Source organism: Triturus cristatus, chromosome 5_2 (genome assembly GCF_964204655.1).
Source record: "Triturus cristatus chromosome 5_2, aTriCri1.1, whole genome shotgun sequence".
In the NCBI taxonomy this organism is placed as follows: Eukaryota; Metazoa; Chordata; class Amphibia; order Caudata; family Salamandridae; genus Triturus; species Triturus cristatus.
The window spans coordinates 902,647,046-902,665,278 of record NC_140588.1 but is presented as its reverse complement, the minus strand read 5'-3'; the positions used below and the strand labels follow the sequence as shown (position 1 = coordinate 902,665,278).

At 46.4% G+C, this 18,233-nt stretch overlaps 1 protein-coding gene and 1 long non-coding RNA gene across 3 annotated transcripts in view; one reads left to right on the top strand and one right to left on the bottom strand.

The window, feature by feature from the left end:
• The window catches only part of LOC146829390 (uncharacterized), a 147,887-nt gene extending 143,354 nt beyond the window's left edge, over positions 1–4,533 (top strand). For both annotated transcript variants that reach the window (XR_014962235.1, XR_014962236.1), the window contains exon 3: positions 2,449–4,533. This is a non-coding gene — a long non-coding RNA (uncharacterized LOC146829390). The remainder of the gene's footprint in view (positions 1–2,448) is intronic.
• Positions 4,534–5,979: 1,446 nt separating this feature from the next.
• Positions 5,980–9,306, bottom strand: SLC25A5 (solute carrier family 25 member 5). The gene is made up of 4 exons (XM_085608054.1): positions 9,092–9,306; positions 7,206–7,692; positions 6,762–6,902; positions 5,980–6,391 (listed from the first exon to the last, which is right to left on the bottom strand). The coding sequence occupies exons 1-4, from the start codon at positions 9,200–9,202 to the stop codon at positions 6,234–6,236; spliced, it is 897 nt and encodes a 298-aa protein (XP_085464180.1). The 5' UTR covers positions 9,203–9,306; the 3' UTR covers positions 5,980–6,233.
• Between the last annotated feature and the right edge of the window lie 8,927 nt (positions 9,307–18,233).

The following is an 18,233-nucleotide window of genomic DNA, read 5'->3' as shown; positions in this document are numbered from 1 at the left end:
TATTTTGCAACGTCATCACTTGCATCAGTGTCCCCACAACGTTCCCCATCACTTGCCACGTTTACACTGGGTAGTCAGGTAAACAGCACTAGCCATGCCAGATGACGAATGGGCAACTGACAGATGGAAAAGTGGGTTATGTTGCAGGCAGCAGTTAACCAAGACAGAGGGAGGCACCTAAAGCAAGGTTTGGTAAGTGCTGAAGGCATATAGTGTTAATAAAAATCAGTTTGGAGTAGCTCAAGGCAGGTATGTAGAAAGTGACAACGGAACACTCCGCAGTAGGATTTGAGATGGTAAGAAGCAACACAACTCAAAGGTCAATCAAGAGATGAGCTGTATGGGAGAAATGAAGGGTATAAGACTTAGACATCAGTTATTGACCTTCCTGCGGCAGGCTTAGATTGAAAGAGACTGGCAATAAAAGAGGCTCAGTTACTGTCAGCCTGTCTTCTTGTTCGCGCAGTTTGCAGTTTTTCAAAACTGCAAATAAAAAGCATTGGCATTTACAATGCAAATACCTCAAACTCTCGCATATGTGAGATCTACTGCATTGTAAATGCTTGTTGAGCTCCGAGACCGAAGCAGCCATAGGATGGCAGGGACCATGACGCCAGGCCGTACGTTTAACCTCTTCAGTGCCCATGACGAGATACTCGTCATGGAGCACGGTCGTGCTGTGCCCATGACGAGACTCTCGTCATGAACCCCACCCACTAATGTAACGCCCGGCACAGGAGGGGGAAAGGGCGTGGCACAGAAGGGGTTAAAAAGCAGGAGGGATGAGGAGGCAGCTGCAGCCAATACAGACCTCGGTCTTTAAATGCACAGCTAACGTGACAAGAGAAGAGCAAAATTTAGAGGCCTGTTTACAACAGAGTTATATAAACTACAAGCACTGGCCTCGAGTGCTCCAGCATAAAAAAAAAAAAAAGGTGCTCAATAAAGCATGTCTCGCAGAGACAGCAAGTGCTGCCTTGGCGAGAACTAAAAAGAAAAATAACGCAAGACCTGTGCAGCATGACAACTTCTCAACGTGGTTCCAGCGATAAATTCACTAGGCACCCGAACCTGCTTGCCCAATCAGGGTTCCAAAGACGTGTTAATGTTTACGTCTAAGACAGAGAAAGGCAGCCTCACTGACATGAGCAGCACGCTCGAAGGTGGCTACAGCGGTGCAGGAAGAGCAGTGCAGTTCTAAGCTCCTCTTTCGGGTAACTGGGAAGCGCGCATAGCTGAGGGAGATAAGGCAGTGATGCACCTTCTGTAATACCTCATGCAGTGGCAGGTTTGGATGAGTTTTATTACCTTCCTGCACAGCGGTTCTCTTTCTAATTAAGTTTCTATGTCCTGTTCTCTGGCCTCGCAAATCCAGGCCATGATTGGGGCGCTGGAGAATGCAGGCCGGTGCGCTACCTGAGTGGCGCAAATGTCTGGATAAAAACCATACATTTCTGTATGGTACCTCTACAGCAGGTCACCCCTCTAGTTTCTCAGGTGGGTTTTGTCAAAAATCGAACTGAAAGACATTTATACATATCCATTCATCCTACACACCATTAACTTCCTTCCGTTTTCTGTGGGCATGCAGCACTTTTATTCACTATGGGCTTAGCATTTCTGACATTAAGCACCAGGAGGAAATTTCCATTCGCCCATATCTGGCCTATTGTCTTGTCTCCCCGGCTTGACAGACCTGTCCAAAGCACAACTGTACAGCAGGCGCGGCTCTCTCATCAACCTGCAGAAGTCAAACTTATTTCAGGAGCAGACCTTTATCAGAGCCAGATTGGTTCATTATCAAAGTAGTTCTGAAAAATCTACTCACCTACAGCTCAGGGACTTGAACCCAACTGCAGAAATGAGGACTCATAGGCCAGATCCTCAAAAGAAATCGAGAAAAAATCATAACTTTACGACTCTGGGTATTCACAAAGGGCATTTAGGAGTAGTAAAGTTAAGGTTCCTAACTTTACTACTCCTAAATGCTTTTGTGAACACCCAAAGTTAGGATTGTCTCAGATTACTTTTGTGAATCGGGCCCTTCATTTTTTCCGAGCGCACATTGCATGGAAACCGGTCTAGTTTTCTTCTCCAACTTTATGGATCACTTTCCTAGACTTAGGTGCACATGCGGTTCAATACCGATCTACTTTTCACGCTCCTCTGTTTTTGCACTTACTGGTGTCTGCAGAGCTCATGAATAGGCAAAAATACAGGTGTGAGCTGCCAGTTTGTCAAGCATGGCAAGAAAGTTTTGTAATTCTCCAACTCTTCCAATGGATTGAAGAAATTGTGCTCACAGATTTGCCTTTTTGATTTGAGAATAGGATTTGGTTTTTTCTAATATGATAGATTGATGTGAACACACAGCTGACTTGTTTTCAAACTATTAGCTTGCACATATTAATCTGTACACATTTTCACATGTGTTTTTTGTATTTTCAGCCCTGAAGAAGCCTTGTTTTCGGTGCTACACACTGGCTGTGCCCATTTGGAAATTTATTTTAAATTCTGCATCAACATTGAAGACTTACGATAAACTGTTAATGCAAAATGTACATGTTGCCTCGTGTATTCAATGTTTGGAATGTACGATCAATGTGCAGCAGACCATTGATATGGGCAATAGTACTGCTCACGAGTTCTTCTGTACACAGTAGGGATTATTCCAGGCAGCGCAGCTTTGAATGCTCCATTTTGTTTAGCATTTCTGATGCAGGCATAGGGAGACCAGCCTGCTACAATCTTTGAGCCACATGTCTCCAGCATCTTGGGACTTACAGACCAGACTACTGTACAGGACACAGGAGCTCAAATAATAGATGGGAACTACAAACATTGAGGGGGTGTTTCCTTGCCACATTAATAGCCAATTAGAACAATTGATGCTAGCACAAGGGGATGAAGGGCATTGATTAGCTCCATGCAGATTTAAGAACTAGTCACCAGTTTAGATTTGGGAGAAAAGGGGGTGGTAGCAGCAAGATCTCACTGACCGTCCAAAGCTTCAGATCGCATCTTCGAATGGGACATGGTCAATACGTTATATCCCTATCAGCGGTCCTTATCCAGGGGAGTTGGAATACAGTATCAATCGGAGGAGCATTCCTACTTCAAAACAATGTGTGTTGCCGATTTTCTTTTACGCAACTTTATTGGCATTTATATCATACAAGACATCCGGGACAAGCACATATCTGTATCGTAAGCATAAGACTTACCACCAGACTCCCCCTTTGTAATCCCTGAAGAATAAAATAACAATTTCACAATGGGGAGAGCCTATCTGCAAATTGGGAGCACTGACATTGGGAAAAACATATTTCGGCTCGTTGATTCACTGCATAAAGTCTCCTATTGTTTTCGCTCCTATATATCCGAATTGGGTGCCCCTTTTTTTTCTAGATGCTTGCTTCAACTTAATTTCCCAACCCTCTCCCTCGGATCTCGAAATTCCTCAGATTAAGGCAAGCGTGAATGTGGCATTAGTAGTTCCAGTGAGGCCCCACTCTTGTAATAGAGATAAGGCATGGCTTCTTTCGATTAAGATGTCACCTCTTGCCTTCCCTCTTCTGCAATCTGACAAACTAAGAAAACTCAAGTTGGTGGCTTGGAAAGTGAAAGGGTTAGTTCAGAAGTAGTTTTCTGAATAAGTAGCCTATTTAAGCATTCAGGAGGAGTGCTACATCTTATACCAGACACCGGGCATCATTTAGACAGTGGTGGAGTTCCCCTCCGTTGGATCCTTAGTCTTACCTGACCTCATTATGGTGCATGAATGGATGGATGTAATCCAAGTCTCTACCCTTGGGATTCAGACCAATATGAACAAAGGTTTTGTGTCACTCTGGAGCCTCGCAGGGTGGCGGTATAACCGAGTGAGATTTATCAAGCCACAAGCACATCTTGCATGGCTTGATAAATCTAGAATATTGCACGGCAACAAACAGCTTCTTTGCTTAATCTTGCAGCAGAGAGGCATGCCATAAGTGGAACATCGGTGTTCCCACACATCCACCCAGGCATTTGACATTACCAGGTTTACCAACACCGATAGACCTGGAAATGCGTAAGAATCCATACATGCCCACCATAGATGCAGGGCTTGAAAAATCCCCAAAAAATTGTACTAGTCCTGCAGGCCTAGTACCTTGAAAAATCTCCTTGACCTCCGACTCTGAAAGCGGAGCAAATGTGACGAGATAACAAGATTTAAAGGCATCTTTATTGTTCATTAACTTTGTGAGCAATAAAAATGCCTTTAAATCTGGTTACCTGGTCACATTTGCTCCGTTTTCAGAGAGAGGACAAAAGTTAGTTTGTCTTCCTACTCGCCAGAAAGGGCGAGTAGGACCTAAAAACAGCTAGCCCTCGTTAAATTTAGCTCACATATGCGAGCGGTCAAGTGGATTTTTCGAGCCCTTAGATGCAATGACGAGAAATACCTTTAGTTCACCTTGTGTGCTGCAGAATGCAGCATACTTTGAAAGAGGGTAAGCTCTGCTGAGGCTGTTTTTTGTGGCCCTCCACAAAAGCAAATCATAGCTACAACCATGGTGTAGGAGTGCATGTGTTTGGCAGCACTATGCACACCAGTGAAGACAGAGCACAAATGCACCATATAAAATATTACATATGGCACATACCCGCCCTCCGCTTTTCTTGCTGCTATGCGTACAAATTTGATGAATCTGCCCCTCAACGGGCAACAATTACAGCATAATGAGAAAAATCGGAGTCTATTAAAAAGCTACTAAAGTGTTAATAATTGACCTATTCAATCTAGTTTTCACCATGGGATCTTCCGCTTGTTCCCAATGTGTTCTATTTCAGATTTAGCCTATTGACCGCATCTTTCCTTTAAGTTTCTCCAAGTTGCCCTGGCTATTGGATCCTTTTATCTTTAACACCAATTTTGTAAAACATTTAGGTAGGAAGTTAAACTATGTCCTGGTTTATTACCAACGTTATTTTCACCTTCCATTTGGACCAGGAAATTATTCTTCCCACGCTTGATGACCAGATATATGCTCAAGCGTGCAACTAACGCTTGCATGCGAGGCTGTACCAGTCGGTGACTACCAGCATGCACTATGCACCTCAAAGTCCTGGAACCTTTTTAAGGTGGTGCGTTTACTCCAAAGTGCATCACAACTATCAAATGTAAACAGTGGTTGACATCACCGAGCAGCAGCCAAAGAATCAGCTCGTGGGAAATATCCACGAAAGAAGTTGAGCATTCCATCGAATGTATGGGTAAACATGGTGAAGCTACATGCAGTAACTTGGTATAAGACAAGTTAGTCTAGTTTACAGACCTGCTAAAGTCAATCAAGCAACCCCTCCCCAAAAATGTGAATGAATGGTGATTAAAATAGACAGCACTGTTAAAGCAAAAAATTAAAACATTATCGACAGGTCTCACTAGGTGCGATGAAAACAGCCTTCACCATGGCAAACCTACAGCCACATAGGATATACATCATAGGATATACAATCAGTTACAAGCGCAAAAAGCCAACTAACCTGAAGGGACGACAAAACAAACCAAGGCATTAACTGGCGCAGACCTTGTTCGGGTGTAAACTTAGGGCTGGTCAAAGCAGGCGCGAGCTACTATCCTACCCACCTTAATAAGTGTCAGGGTAAGAGAATCGCAAAGCGTATTACACACCAAGCAAATCAGTCACTAGATTACAGAACAGTTGCTGTGAACTCCCAGACGCAAAGTATGCGATGCCTGTCAGTTAAGTCGCAGTTGTTTAGCCGTCACTGCCAGAAAAAGAAAGCACTGGCAGCAAATGTTGATCGTGTTTAGACTTACACAGGGTGACAAATAGTGCCATGCGAAAAGTGAGCTTTTCAGCTAAAGCTGGAAAAAAAGCAAAACATTTGGACTGTAAATAAAAAGCATACACATACAGAGATGTTACCAGGGATAAAGTTAATCGAGGCACTAAATACGAACACGCATAGTAAATTCAATATTTTTTATTCCTCCAAACCCAGAATATTAAAAACGAGGGAGACAAATAAAAAATATATAATTGAGTCCCACCGTAAGGGAATGATTTCGTGGAGTTGGTCAGATAAAGGTTGGTGCCCCATTTTCAACCAGTAGTGTACCAGTTGGATTTCATAAATAAAAGGCGGTATGCACGTAGAGTCCATGAATTTCTCGGTATGTTACATTTTACAGCATGCCAAGCCAGACTAGGCCAGCTGGAGTTTTAGATGACTTTCTTTAACTCGTCGTAAATGACAAGCACAAAAGCACCACCCATTCCTCGGAGAACATTAGACCAGGCACCCTTGAAGAAAGCCTTGGAACCTTCTTCACGGGCAATCTTTTTCCAGCAGTCGATGGTTCCAGAGTACATGATATCCGCTAAAAGAAAAGTTACAACGATGGGTCAATAAGGGGAATTGGTAAATCACCAGCAGTCAATAGGATTAGTTAGAGCAAGGTCATTTGAAGCACTTTGCATGGATAACGGAAAAAAATGCATGTCAATTTTTTTGAAGGCTAATCAACGCTGTACTCCCGAGGTGGACTCGGCGCCCCCTGCCACCAGGACCGCGACCTTCTGAAACCTTTAAACTCCCAAACCGCTTCAATAAAGCCGGACTAGACTTTCAAGTGATTGACTCCCAGAGAACCAGATTAGATTACGGAATGTGCTGCCCCTAGGAAGGTCACCAGTCTTTGATATAGAGGAGTGTACAATAAGTAATGAGGCCGTAAAGGAAAAGCTTACCTGCTTTTCTGCCGGACTGCATCATCATACGACGTCGGACCGTGTCGAATGGATAGGAAGTAAATCCTGCCACTGCCGTCACCGACTGGGCAATCATCCAACTAACAAAGATGTGAGTATTCTTGGGATCGGGCAACATTCCTAAAAAGCAATAGAACAATGTTTTAAATATTGGCACTCCTGACCGGACAAGTCAGCAAAATTTCTTGGACAGCAAACATCATTCGACTTATGATGGCCTTTTGCTACTTACAGCCCCCGTGTCATCCACGAGACCATCAAGTCTTTAGCGACAAGCCTTTGTGCTAACACGTAGGAGATTAATGCAGAAAAAGAGCTGGTCAGGATGCATGCCAAACCAACTAACCACCACTGACCCAGTCTGATAGGATGGCACATCAGCGGTGGCTGCTGATACATGCAACTGCACCCTCATGCACGTACCTTTAGCCGTGTCGTAGATGCCGAAGTAGGCCGCTCTGTAGATGATGATACCCTGCACAGACACGTTGAACCCCTGGTAAAGCCCCTTGAGGCCATCCGACCTGAAGATCTTAACGAGACAGTCGCCCAGACCCTTGAACTCTCGGTCTGCTCCGGCTTTCCCCACATCGGCAGCCAGACGGGTACGGGCAAAGTCCAGAGGATAGACGAAGCACAGAGAAGTGGCCCCAGCAGCGCCACCGGATGCCAAGTTACCAGCGAAATAACGCCAGAACTGGGTTCTCTTGTCCACGTTGCCCAGGAAGATCTGCTTGTACTTGTCCTTGAATGCGAAGTTGAGAGCCTGGGTTGGGAAGTACCTGATGACGTTGGCCAGGTTACCGCGCCAGAAAGAGATGAAACCCTGCTCCTTGGGGATACGGGTCACACAGTCCATGATTCCCTTGTATTGCTTGTCTGCGGTGATCTGCTTACTGGCATGTTGGACCTATAGTGAGAAAAGTACAGGGATTAAGAGCGCTTATCACGACCAGAGAGATTCAATCACTAACAGTATCAGTCAATTTTTAACGGCTAGTTGCTTTGTAGAGAAAAGCACTTCGACAATCTGGGATTTTCGGGTCTTCACTTTTAGCGGTGAAGTCCAGAAAAAATAACCGGAATGGAAAGGGTTTATGGACCAAAAGATGCAACTGGGACAAAATGTCTAGCGTGACGTCGAGCCTACAAGACAGGTGAAAAATGGAGCGACATCGCACTTAAACTGGTGATCGCAACACAGTACGACATTACGCTTGTAGAAACAAAACAAAAAAAAAGGCAAGGCCGGTGTTGCCAAGAAAATGTATATACACCACACTATTTATAATAACTTGCATTAGTTGGCGATGCTAAAGGATTAATGCGCGGTTCCTGTTTCCGGCACACTCAAACGGCATTCGTGGACCACGACATGTGATTTACAGCCGAGATAAAGAGAGGCGATTCCGTTAAAGGATTACGGAAATATTTAGAAATGTTTAACTGCGGGAGACCCGGCTCAGATCCGCACATTATGGGCGCTGGTTTCCTAGACTGTCGTGGCCATTATGTGTGCCGGAGGAAGCGGAAGTTGCGCAGAGATAGGCCCGGGGCCTACTGAACAAAGGAGGATGCGATGTCCTTGAGCCCTCTACACAGGGCCCAGGACCAAAAGAGGCAGCAATTCCTAGGGTGGAGATAAAACAGCAGGCCTCTTAGTGGCCAGGCATTCTGGGCAGTGCGCACGGGACAGGCGGAGATCGCACTTCCTGCACCAATTCTAATGACCTTGGACGAGAGCAAGGAGGTTTCGGTGTGTAGGTAGGAACTGTCAACCAACCGGTTAACGAGAAAACTAACATTTGTCCAGGTAGAAGACCCACAGAGAAGGTAACAGAAGATAGCATCAACGACCTTAAATAGGAAGAGCGAGTATCTATTGGAAAGACTATGCAAGTAACCCTTATCCAACACGTAACACAGCTGTAACCTAGTCTATGACTCTAGAGAACTCCTCTGCACACCGCGACTGTTTCATACCCCGCTTCAAGAAATATGGGCCAGTCGAAAGCCTGAACTAAACTTTACATCTAGCGGATGCACAATACACTGTGACCTCGTTGTCTACACCAGCACAGTTGCTGCAATCATGCACAAAGGCTGTTGCTACGTACAAATTACAAGGCGCTGGTTAAAACTAGATTTAGCATCTTCACCTGCAGTAAGGGCCCTTCACGACAGTCTACAAATCTCAGCTAACACAGTCCACCCCTTTATTTAGTAAATCCCACTCAACATTTATAACTTCACAATCAAGAAACCTTCGCAGCAATAACCACCAAGACTAATCCGGTACCCCGTCTTACCTGCAGCAACAGCTTGACCCTCTCGATAGGTGCCACGGCGGTTTTGGAGATGGCTGCGGCCACTCCGCCGGCCAGAAAGTCCTTGGCAAAAGAAATAGCGGCGTCTGCCATGGTGAGGATCGGTGATTATTACGGAGTTACACAGAACACTTTATTCTACCCCGGATGGTTCGGGGTCTACAGGTCCAACGGCTGAGAAGAAAACTGGCGAAATGGCCGATTCTTATACAGTAGCGAAGCTTTCAGCCGGGCGGTAACGACGTAGTCCGGCGTCCTCGAGATCTGATTGGCCAAGAAGGAAGGGGGCTGGTCTAGAAGAGAGTGCCTCGCCGGGTATTGACACAGAAAAGTTACTACGGTGACCGTGACCGCCATTTTAGGTCTCGAGAATGTCCAATGCAGTGGAACAGTGCCAGGAAACCAAGGTGACACTGATGTGTTCATTGCACCCGGAATTGGATTCAGCAGCGTTCACTTCATTGCATGGCAAAAACTTACAGATATCCAGAAAAGAGATCAAACGTCAACACTTTCTTATGAATGCTTTTAAAAAGAATAGTCGGAAACTTCTTAAATTGGGGTTTTCGTACGATATAACAGGTTAGCTCCCAAAATAATCTGCGCTAACTCCCCAAAATTTGAAAATCATCAGGCCGATTAAACAAACCGGTTTCCTTTCAGGAGTGATGTCACGGGTTCGCTTTATACAGTTGATCCGTTCACATAAAATATTTTCATTTAAAATGGCTGAATAATTCACGTGAGGCCGTGACGTCACGTCATAAGCGAGCTGTCATTGCAGTCTCCTTTGCTGCCCAAAGGGCGGGAGCTGGGAAAGGATGTCTTCGGGAATCGCGCGCAAGGAGGTGGGGAATGTGGGCGTAAAAGGAAATGACCGTATAGAGGGAGGGGAGTTGCACTTTCTGGGCGTGACGTGGGCCATTAAACGAGTTGCTCAGCAACGTACAGAGCATAGAAATAAATACGCACGCTCACGGTATCAATGAAATGACTCACAGGGCTATATTTGCTGGAAAGCGCTGTGATATCTTCGGGCTATGTCCGCGCTATATATCATTGCAAAAATAAACTATGATGACTTGTACGGTGAGTGTGTGTACTAAAGTAACAAGCATTGACATAGCCAATAGGTCTCGCCTTCAGGACCTTAAGTGTTTAGCCATGCAACAGCTGATTTTGTTGCACCAAGGATATTGTGCTGGGTCCCAAAGGCGAGACCTATTGTCAATGCCAATGCTTGTTTATATGTCCGCCGTTTTCAAGCATCCAAATGAATTTGTCACTATACCCACATTTCGTAAGGCTACCTTTGAAATCTCAATATCAGGACCCTGGGCAGCCCTGTGCATACAGCTGGCGGGCTGCAGAGGAATGCTTATGGACCGCTGTCACTTGGGATGGTTGTTGTAAAGACATACGGCCATTTGGGTGCCTTTGCATACCGTGCATTTGCAAGCAAAGGAGCCACTGTCTAACAGTATGTTCAACAATACATCGACTGGACACATTTCACGAGTTTTGGATGCCTTTGAATCCGTTTATGTTGTGGTGGCAGTTGTAATGCCCGGAGGGGCACGAATAACCTAAGGGGATTACGGGACAATCCCTGGGGCATGCGGTCGGGGCTTCAACCGACTTCTAGGGGCGTGGGTCCAGGAAGGCTTAACTACTGACAGCAGAGCCGAAATAAGGGACGTCTACTCGGTTGCTCAGTTCGTGCCGTCAGCCACGTGCACGGACGTCACCTTTTATTATATACTCCCCGGTCCGCGCCCGGCCCAGGGAGTTGACTGCGCCACAATGTATTGCAGTGGCCAGGTGCAGGCGCGCAACACCCATTGGACTCAAAGGGCTTCAGCCCCCCCCCCCCCCGTCGTGTGTGGCAGCCCGGGATGAGACACCTTCCCGGGCAAAAAAGCAGCCGCACCCGAGCACCTCACAGGTCTTTAAAAGACCATTTGCGTGTTAATAAGGCCTCGCTGTTGTTTCACCCCTTCTAAGAGCCCCTGCAGCTCCACTCTGCCTATTGCTTAAAGTTCAGCCCCCCCCCCCCGAAATTTTTGCTCAGCCCCCCCCCCCCCCCCGAAATTTGGCTCTAGTTGCGCCTCTGGCCAGGTGGCTCACTACATCCCATCCAACCTATAAATGTATAACAAATATCCAAAAACAGAAAGTCATTAAAGTCACTTATAGAGACCGCCTCATGCGGTATCTTCACGGCAGTCCGAATGTCCACTATTTTACCCGTCAGCCCTTAGCACAGGAAGTCCCGCAACATGGAGCTCGGCTCCGGGTTGCTGCGCAACCCGTAGGGAGTGGGCTTCCTCAGATCCTCACCGCTTTCGGCCCCCGGTTGATGGCTGTCACGGCTGTGGTCGGACGTACTTTGTTCGGCCACACCCCTCTGTCCTTCTGGGGTGGCCTCGATCGTCTGGCTCCACTCCATCGGCACTTCGGCATTGGCCTCTTCCCACAGCTGTCTCGGACTCTGACGCCACCTCACTCGGACCAAAAACCTTTTTAAACCATGACATGTTACGGGCTATTCACTGATCTCCTTTCTCCGCCACAATGAGAGTTCCTTGTACCTTCGCTACCTTCCAGAGCTCGTGCTCAAATGGCGTGCGGAACTTAGAACCTGGGTGTCGGTCTTTCCCTACCACATAGTCACCTACTTGGATGTCGGCCCGTCGAGCCTCTCTCTTCCTGCTGGCTCGCTCATTGTTAACTCGTCGGCGGGCCTATGATCGCTCCACGTCCAGAACCGCCTGAGTCCACACTTCACTGCTTGCTATACCATACCGCACTGCTCTCTTAAGCAGGAGGTCGTTGGGCCACATTTGGTCGTGCAGTGCGGCGTCTGACGGTATGCACTTAGAAATAGGTGCAGACAGGATTCCAGGTTGGCACCTTGAGCCACCCCAATCCTCAACGCTTTGTTTAATGTCCTCATAAACCGCTCCACATATCCATTTGCCTGGGGTGGTGTTATTTTCCGATGTCGTATGCCATGCCTATCGAGGAACTCACGGAACTCCTGTCCCTGGAACAGCAGCCCATTATCTGTTCGGAGTTCTTCCGGCATTCCCAACAATGCAAAAGTCTTCTCCAGTACTGGCTGGATATATTCAAAAGCCGTCGACGCGACCACCTCCACCACCGGAAACTTCGAATGGTTGTCGACGAACAAGGCCATTTGCCACCCATCTGGAAAACTTCCAAAATCCAAGCTTACTCGCGCCCATGGCAACCGCCTCGGTCCTTCCGTTATGATGGGCGCTTCTGGCGGGTCAGCCCCCGTCATCAGGCATACCTTATCCTCCACGAGCCGATCCATGCCCGGAAACCATACTTTCGCTCTCAGGCGGGCCTTGGTCTTCTCTATCCCTTGGTGCCCCTGGGGAGCCAGATCAACGGTCCGGCACCGCAGCGCTGCTAGTATCACTAATCGGGGGCCCCGCAAAATGATGTAATCTCCCGTCGCACTCAGCTCCCCTCGGCACCTCCAGAGACTTTCCCAATATTCTTTGTCGTCGGCCGCACTGCTGTCATTTCACCTTAGGAACCACTTCCACTGATGGTCACGTAGAGTGTGGGCGACCTCCTGTAGACACTCATCCTGCAGCGATGCTTCCTTGATGTCCTCTAAGAGCATGGCTCGAGGGCGGGCCTCTTCCACCAGTTGTTTTACAATTACCTCTGCTCCTTCATCCACCTCTTGCCCCTGGATACGACTCTGCGCTAGAGGGTGCTGTGACAAATAATCAGCCGGGTTGTTCACTCCAGGGTGGTATACCACTTCAAACCAGTACTGCTGGCTCTGGACAGCCCACTTCTCAATTCGGGGAGGCCCATTCCTGGCCGTGCCCGCGAAGAGAGGCACCAGGGGCTTGTGATCTGTCACCACCGTGAACTCATGCCCACACAGGTATATGTGGAAGTGTTGACACACCCACCGTATGGCCAAGGCTTCCCTCTCAATCTGAGCATAGCGGGTTTCCACCGCTGTGAGGGCTCGACTGGCGTAGGCTATTGGCACCCACTCATCTTGATCTGTCCTTTGTAGCAGTACAGCTCCCAGACCTACCGGGCTAGCATCCACAATACGTTTGGTGGCTGCTCCCGGCCGAAAGTATGCTCCAGTCGCGCCTTTCAGCAGAGCCTTCTTGACGTCGGCGAACGCTTGTGCTTCCTTATCAGACCACTGCCACTGAACATCCTTTTTGGTGAGCCGCCGGAGAGGTTTCGAGATGGTGGCCAAACAAGGAATGAACCGGCCACAGTAGTTGGCCATTCCCAGGAAACTTCGCACTTTGGAGGCCGTTTGGGGAATCGCTGCTGTTCTGATGGCCTCCACCTTAGCTGGATCCACCTGCAATCCCCGGGCTGAAAGCCGATATCCAAAGAACTCCACCTCCGTAGCATAGAAATCGCACTTGTTGCGATGTAGGGTTAGACCTTGTTTCCCCAGTCTCCTAAGAGCCGCTCGCAACCTCACATGGTGTTCCTCCAGCGACTTCGAGTATATCAGGATGTCATCGCTGACGTTGAGAATACCCACAAGGCCCAATAGCGCCTGTCGGACTGCTTCTTCCGCCGCCGAGGACACCCCAAAGCTCAGTCTCTTGAACCGGTGCAGCCCCACGTGTGTAGAGTCAAGTCAAGTCACGAAAGCTTTATTCGGTAATACAGTTTCATACCATGAAAGCATTTACATGTTTAGAAAAGGAAAAACATTAACAGATATACAATAAACATAAAATTGGCAAGAATTGTTTTTACCTAGCTGAAAGGATAAAAAGTACTAAAAGAGCTATGCAGACGGTACAAAAACAAACCCCCCTGTAGCAAATTTAAGATGCATAGGAGGGTAATCCCAAATCGTCGTAGGGTAAGTTTAAATGGATCGTGACAGCCATCTGTATAGGACAGTTAAAAAAGGCATATAAGAGAGCAAGTCTCATTTTAGAGGTTTGATATGTGTCGGACACAAAATTAAAGAAATTTTGCCATGTTGTGCGCAAATGCTTCTGTTTCTAACATTTGGAGAACCATGAGTGCTGGTCGACATTGGGTTAGGCCCATCTGTTTCAAAAAAGGAATGAGGTATTGTTTTCGTGGTTCGATGTAGAATTTACAAAAAATGATTACATGCAGGGTCGATTGGGCAGAAAGGTCGTCACAAGGGCATAGCGTCAATTGGGGTGTCCAGTCGTTGGTCGCGGGAAAAACAATTAGCCGATGGAACACATTCAATCGCAGTCTAGTCAATAAAAATTTCTCGTAATTACTTAGACTGGAATTTAGATATGGCTCTATTTGATCAGTAGTCTGAATGGAAAGATAGAACTGTACTGATTTTTTGTTTGATTCAAGTGCCAGACGAAGGTCTGCTAGGTGGTTTGTGCACATATCTCGTAATCTCTTTCTAGGAATCAAGTTTATTTTAAGAGGTTTTAGAAAGAGATGATCGAGTCCGAGATCAGAAAGGAAGTTTTTGACGTAAGCAAGCCAAGTGATGTGTAGGCCATGATCCAATTTCATGCAATCAGAAATAAGAGCCTGGGTGAGTTTTAATTCCGGGGTAGACCAGACGCGATGCCATACAAGGATTGGCTGAATTCGTATCACGTCGGTGATGTGCGGAAGACCCAATTCGTTATGGATATTAAAAGTCGAAATGGACGACGGAACTGCCAGCAAGGATTTCAGAAAGGAGTTCTCAGTCTTTTGTATTGAGTCAACTCGTACACTACCCAAGATCCCGGCCCCATAAATTGCCGTGCTAAGGCATTTTGAGTTGTAAATGTCAATCATTTCTTTAGAGGCTCTTTTGCCCAGTCTCCGCGCGAAAGCCCTCAGAGCCGTGGTTGCTTTTAGGAATTGTAAATTTCTATTCTCAGTCGCGCTTTTCCAAGTGGCTTTTTTATCTATTACAACTCCCAAATAAGGATAAGTGGCAGTATGTTCTATTTTGGTGTCGTTTAGATAAATATTTTTCATTTTACGAGGTTGTTTACCTGAGACCATTATGAAGGTTTTTTTGGGATTAATATTTAGATCCAGGTGGTTCATGAAATTAGCGTATCTATCCAGGGCCCGCTGGAGCTCCAGGGGGGTACGGGCGACTATAACTGCGTCGTCCGCATAAAGAAGGGCGGGGATCGGGCGTGTGTTGATGTGTGGTTGGTCCTGACTTCCCCTTACCAAGGCTGCTTCTAAGCCATTGGTATAAAGATTGAAAAGAAAGGGAGCCAGGACACAGCCTTGTCTGACTCCCCGCTCGATGCTAAAAGATGACGTTAGCTGCCCCCCTGAACCATATCTTACTCAAGTGGTCGTGTTTGAGTAGATTTCCCTGATATAATTAACCAAGTTAGTATCAATTCCCATTTGTGTCATTACGAGCCAAAGTTTATTGTGGTCGACGCAGTCGAAGGCTGCGGATAGGTCGACGTATGCCATGTAAAGGCTGCCACCCATTGCATGGACATACTTCCCTCTTAAGAGTGTAAGATTCAGGACCTGTTCTATTGTTCCTCTTCCTTCCCTGAAACCAAACTGTAGGTCAGATAGAATGTTGTTTGTGTCTGCCCAGTTTTGTAGGCGTTCTAAAAGAATTCTGCCCACTGTTTTACCGAAGGAGTCCAGTAGGGATATGGGTCTGTAGCACGTTGGACAGTTCCTATTTCCCTTTTTAAAAATGGGAACTAGGATCGAATCTGACCAAGAAGTTGGTAATCCTACGTGTCCCAATGCCTCTAAAACGTTAAGTAGAAGGGGGGCCCAGAGATCGACGTTCGATTTGTAGAGATCCATAGGGATAGCGTCCGGTCCCGGGGCCTTTCCTGAACTACTCACGTTCAGGGCCAGCTTCACCTCCTCTAGGGTGAAGTCCATCACTAGTGGGTTTGTTCGGAGCGGTGCAGGAGTGTGAGTCTGTCTATCTTTCCCCGCTGGAATGGAGAAGATTTTAGAAAAGTGGGTGACCCAATCTTGTTCAGAAATAGTTGTATCCAGCTTGCCGCAATCTTTTGGTCCCGCCAGGAAGGAAGAGTTAACAATCTCCCAGAAGGTAGTCGTGTTTTTATTCTGACAACTGGCATGTAAGGCAATCCAATGTGCCTCTTTTAGTTCTTTTTTCCTAGAGGCAATTGCTTTAATGTATATGTGCCTGGCTGTTGAAACCTCAAGAATGTTTCTTGGGGATTTTTTAAGGGTTTTTTTGAGGGTTTTATATGCCTTAGAGCATGTTGAATTGAACCACCTAAACTTTGGTTTTTCCTTGGAGGTTTTGTGCCCTGTAGAATACACAGTCAGGGCGTTCTTTGCCTCCAGGGTTATTTTCCCGTAGTTAGCCACGATCTCTGTAGGAGGTAACGTCTCCATTAGACAAGCCTCAAAGGCTGGACGGGCCGCTTTAATTATTGTTTCTAAGGTGGCGACAGGATCGATATTTGACCATTTAAGTGCGTAACCGTTTGGCCGGGGCATAGAGATGTTTTCGTCGTGATAGATTGTGTTTGAGTTTTTCCGTGAGACGGTGGTTTGTATGGTAACAGAAACTGGAAAATGGTCACTGAATGCGCAATCGTGAGTAGTGACAGCAGTGATCAAGTTTGAAGAAGTGTTCCCTGCCAGAATAAAATCGATACAGGAAGAAAATCCTCTACCATTAAAGGTTGGGGCGAAGGGAGTTAGAGGAACAGTCAGTTCATTGGCAAAAGTTAATTGAAGGAGGGTCATGGTCTCATTCAAGGAGGACCCCTTTTGGGAATGCGAGAAGTGAGAGATGTTATTGTTAAGGTGATCAGTGTAGCCACAATTGCCATTTACGGAACTCTTACACAGTGTCAAGTTAAAATCCCCCCCCCCCCCCCCCCCCCCAGATTATTATTGGTTCTTTCCCTTTGGTGAGAGTAGTTAGTTTTAGTAAAAGAACACGGATTTCTTTTATGATCTCCACAAAAGTAGGGTCTGTAAGATTGTTATAGAAATTGATTATCAGAATTGGGGGTATTCTAGCTATGTTTGCACGTATTATCTGATAATGTGGTTCGTTTTTGAGAGAATGGGTTTCCAAAGTTGGAATCAGGTTTGAGACGTAAGTGGCCAATCCACCCTTAGCTCTACCTGAAGTTGAAGGTAATGCTGGGCTAAAAAATGTTTTGAAGCCTTTTATGTGGGTGGGGGTGGTTGCCCATGTCTCCTGGAGAGCGATAATTTCGCTTTCTTTAATGAATTTTAGCCATTCCTCGTTTTGGGTCTTTGATCGTAGGCCCGATACGTTCCAAAATGTTATTTTTAAGGCTGAATTTTTTACAATAGTATTCACACGTGTCGCAGGGGTCCTGGGGATGTTGGGATTACCTACGAGAGGGTCCGCACTGGGACCAATATCACCCTCCATGCGGGATCTGATTGTCAGGGGGGGTGTAATTATGTGCACGCTAGTAGATTTAAAATTAGTAGGAATCCCTAAATGGTCTATGGGTACCAGGTGGGTAGGGAGACAGGAGGCCAAAAAGTTACCCTTATCATGGAGAGAAGCGAGATGTGCATTTTGTGTAAGAGGAGGCGGGGTAGCACTTAGGGGAGAGAGATTGTCATGAAATGTTGATTGTCAATCTACCTCCTCTAATGTTGCAAGATGTTCAAACCTACTTTGATTGAGAACGCACCCGTTCCCTCTGTTATTACTTATTTGCTCACTAAGATAGAAGAAATCAAGTGACACCAAATTAATGCTTGTAATTCCATGGGTTATTCCCCTATTGATCCTAAGAAGGGAGCGGACTAGGCCTGGGGATTTAAAATTTATGACTATGCAATCACCAAGGCATTTTTTCTGAGAGTCCCCAATACAGCCCACTCTTCTGACCATCAAGATCTGGTTTATATGATTTGGATGGAAATAGGTGTTTTTGGTAAGCCAATCAGTGACCTTATTCCTTAATGAAACCCATGTTTCTATGGAATTTTTTTGTAGGGGCGGAACGCCTGTTTAAACTAGGACATATGGCCGAGCGGCCGGTGGAAGATTTTGGTGTTCTTTGTTTGGATTTAAGGGTGTTGTGGGGCCAGCTGTCTTGATTTTATTTGGGCTTACAGAAGGTCTTGC

What these genes read in the sequence shown, in the direction of transcription:
- SLC25A5 (XM_085608054.1), bottom strand. Translation starts at nt 9,202, where the DNA reads ATGGCAGACGCCGCTATTTCTTTTGCCAAGGACTTTCTGGCCGGCGGA. An exon ending in CATCTACGACACGGCTAAAG is followed by an intron (nt 6,903 to 7,205) that starts GTACGTGCATGA and finishes ATTGCTTTTTAG; the next exon opens with GAATGTTGCCCGATCCCAAG. An exon ending in GCAGTCCGGCAGAAAAGCAG is followed by an intron (nt 6,392 to 6,761) that starts GTAAGCTTTTCC and finishes CTTTTCTTTTAG; the next exon opens with CGGATATCATGTACTCTGGA.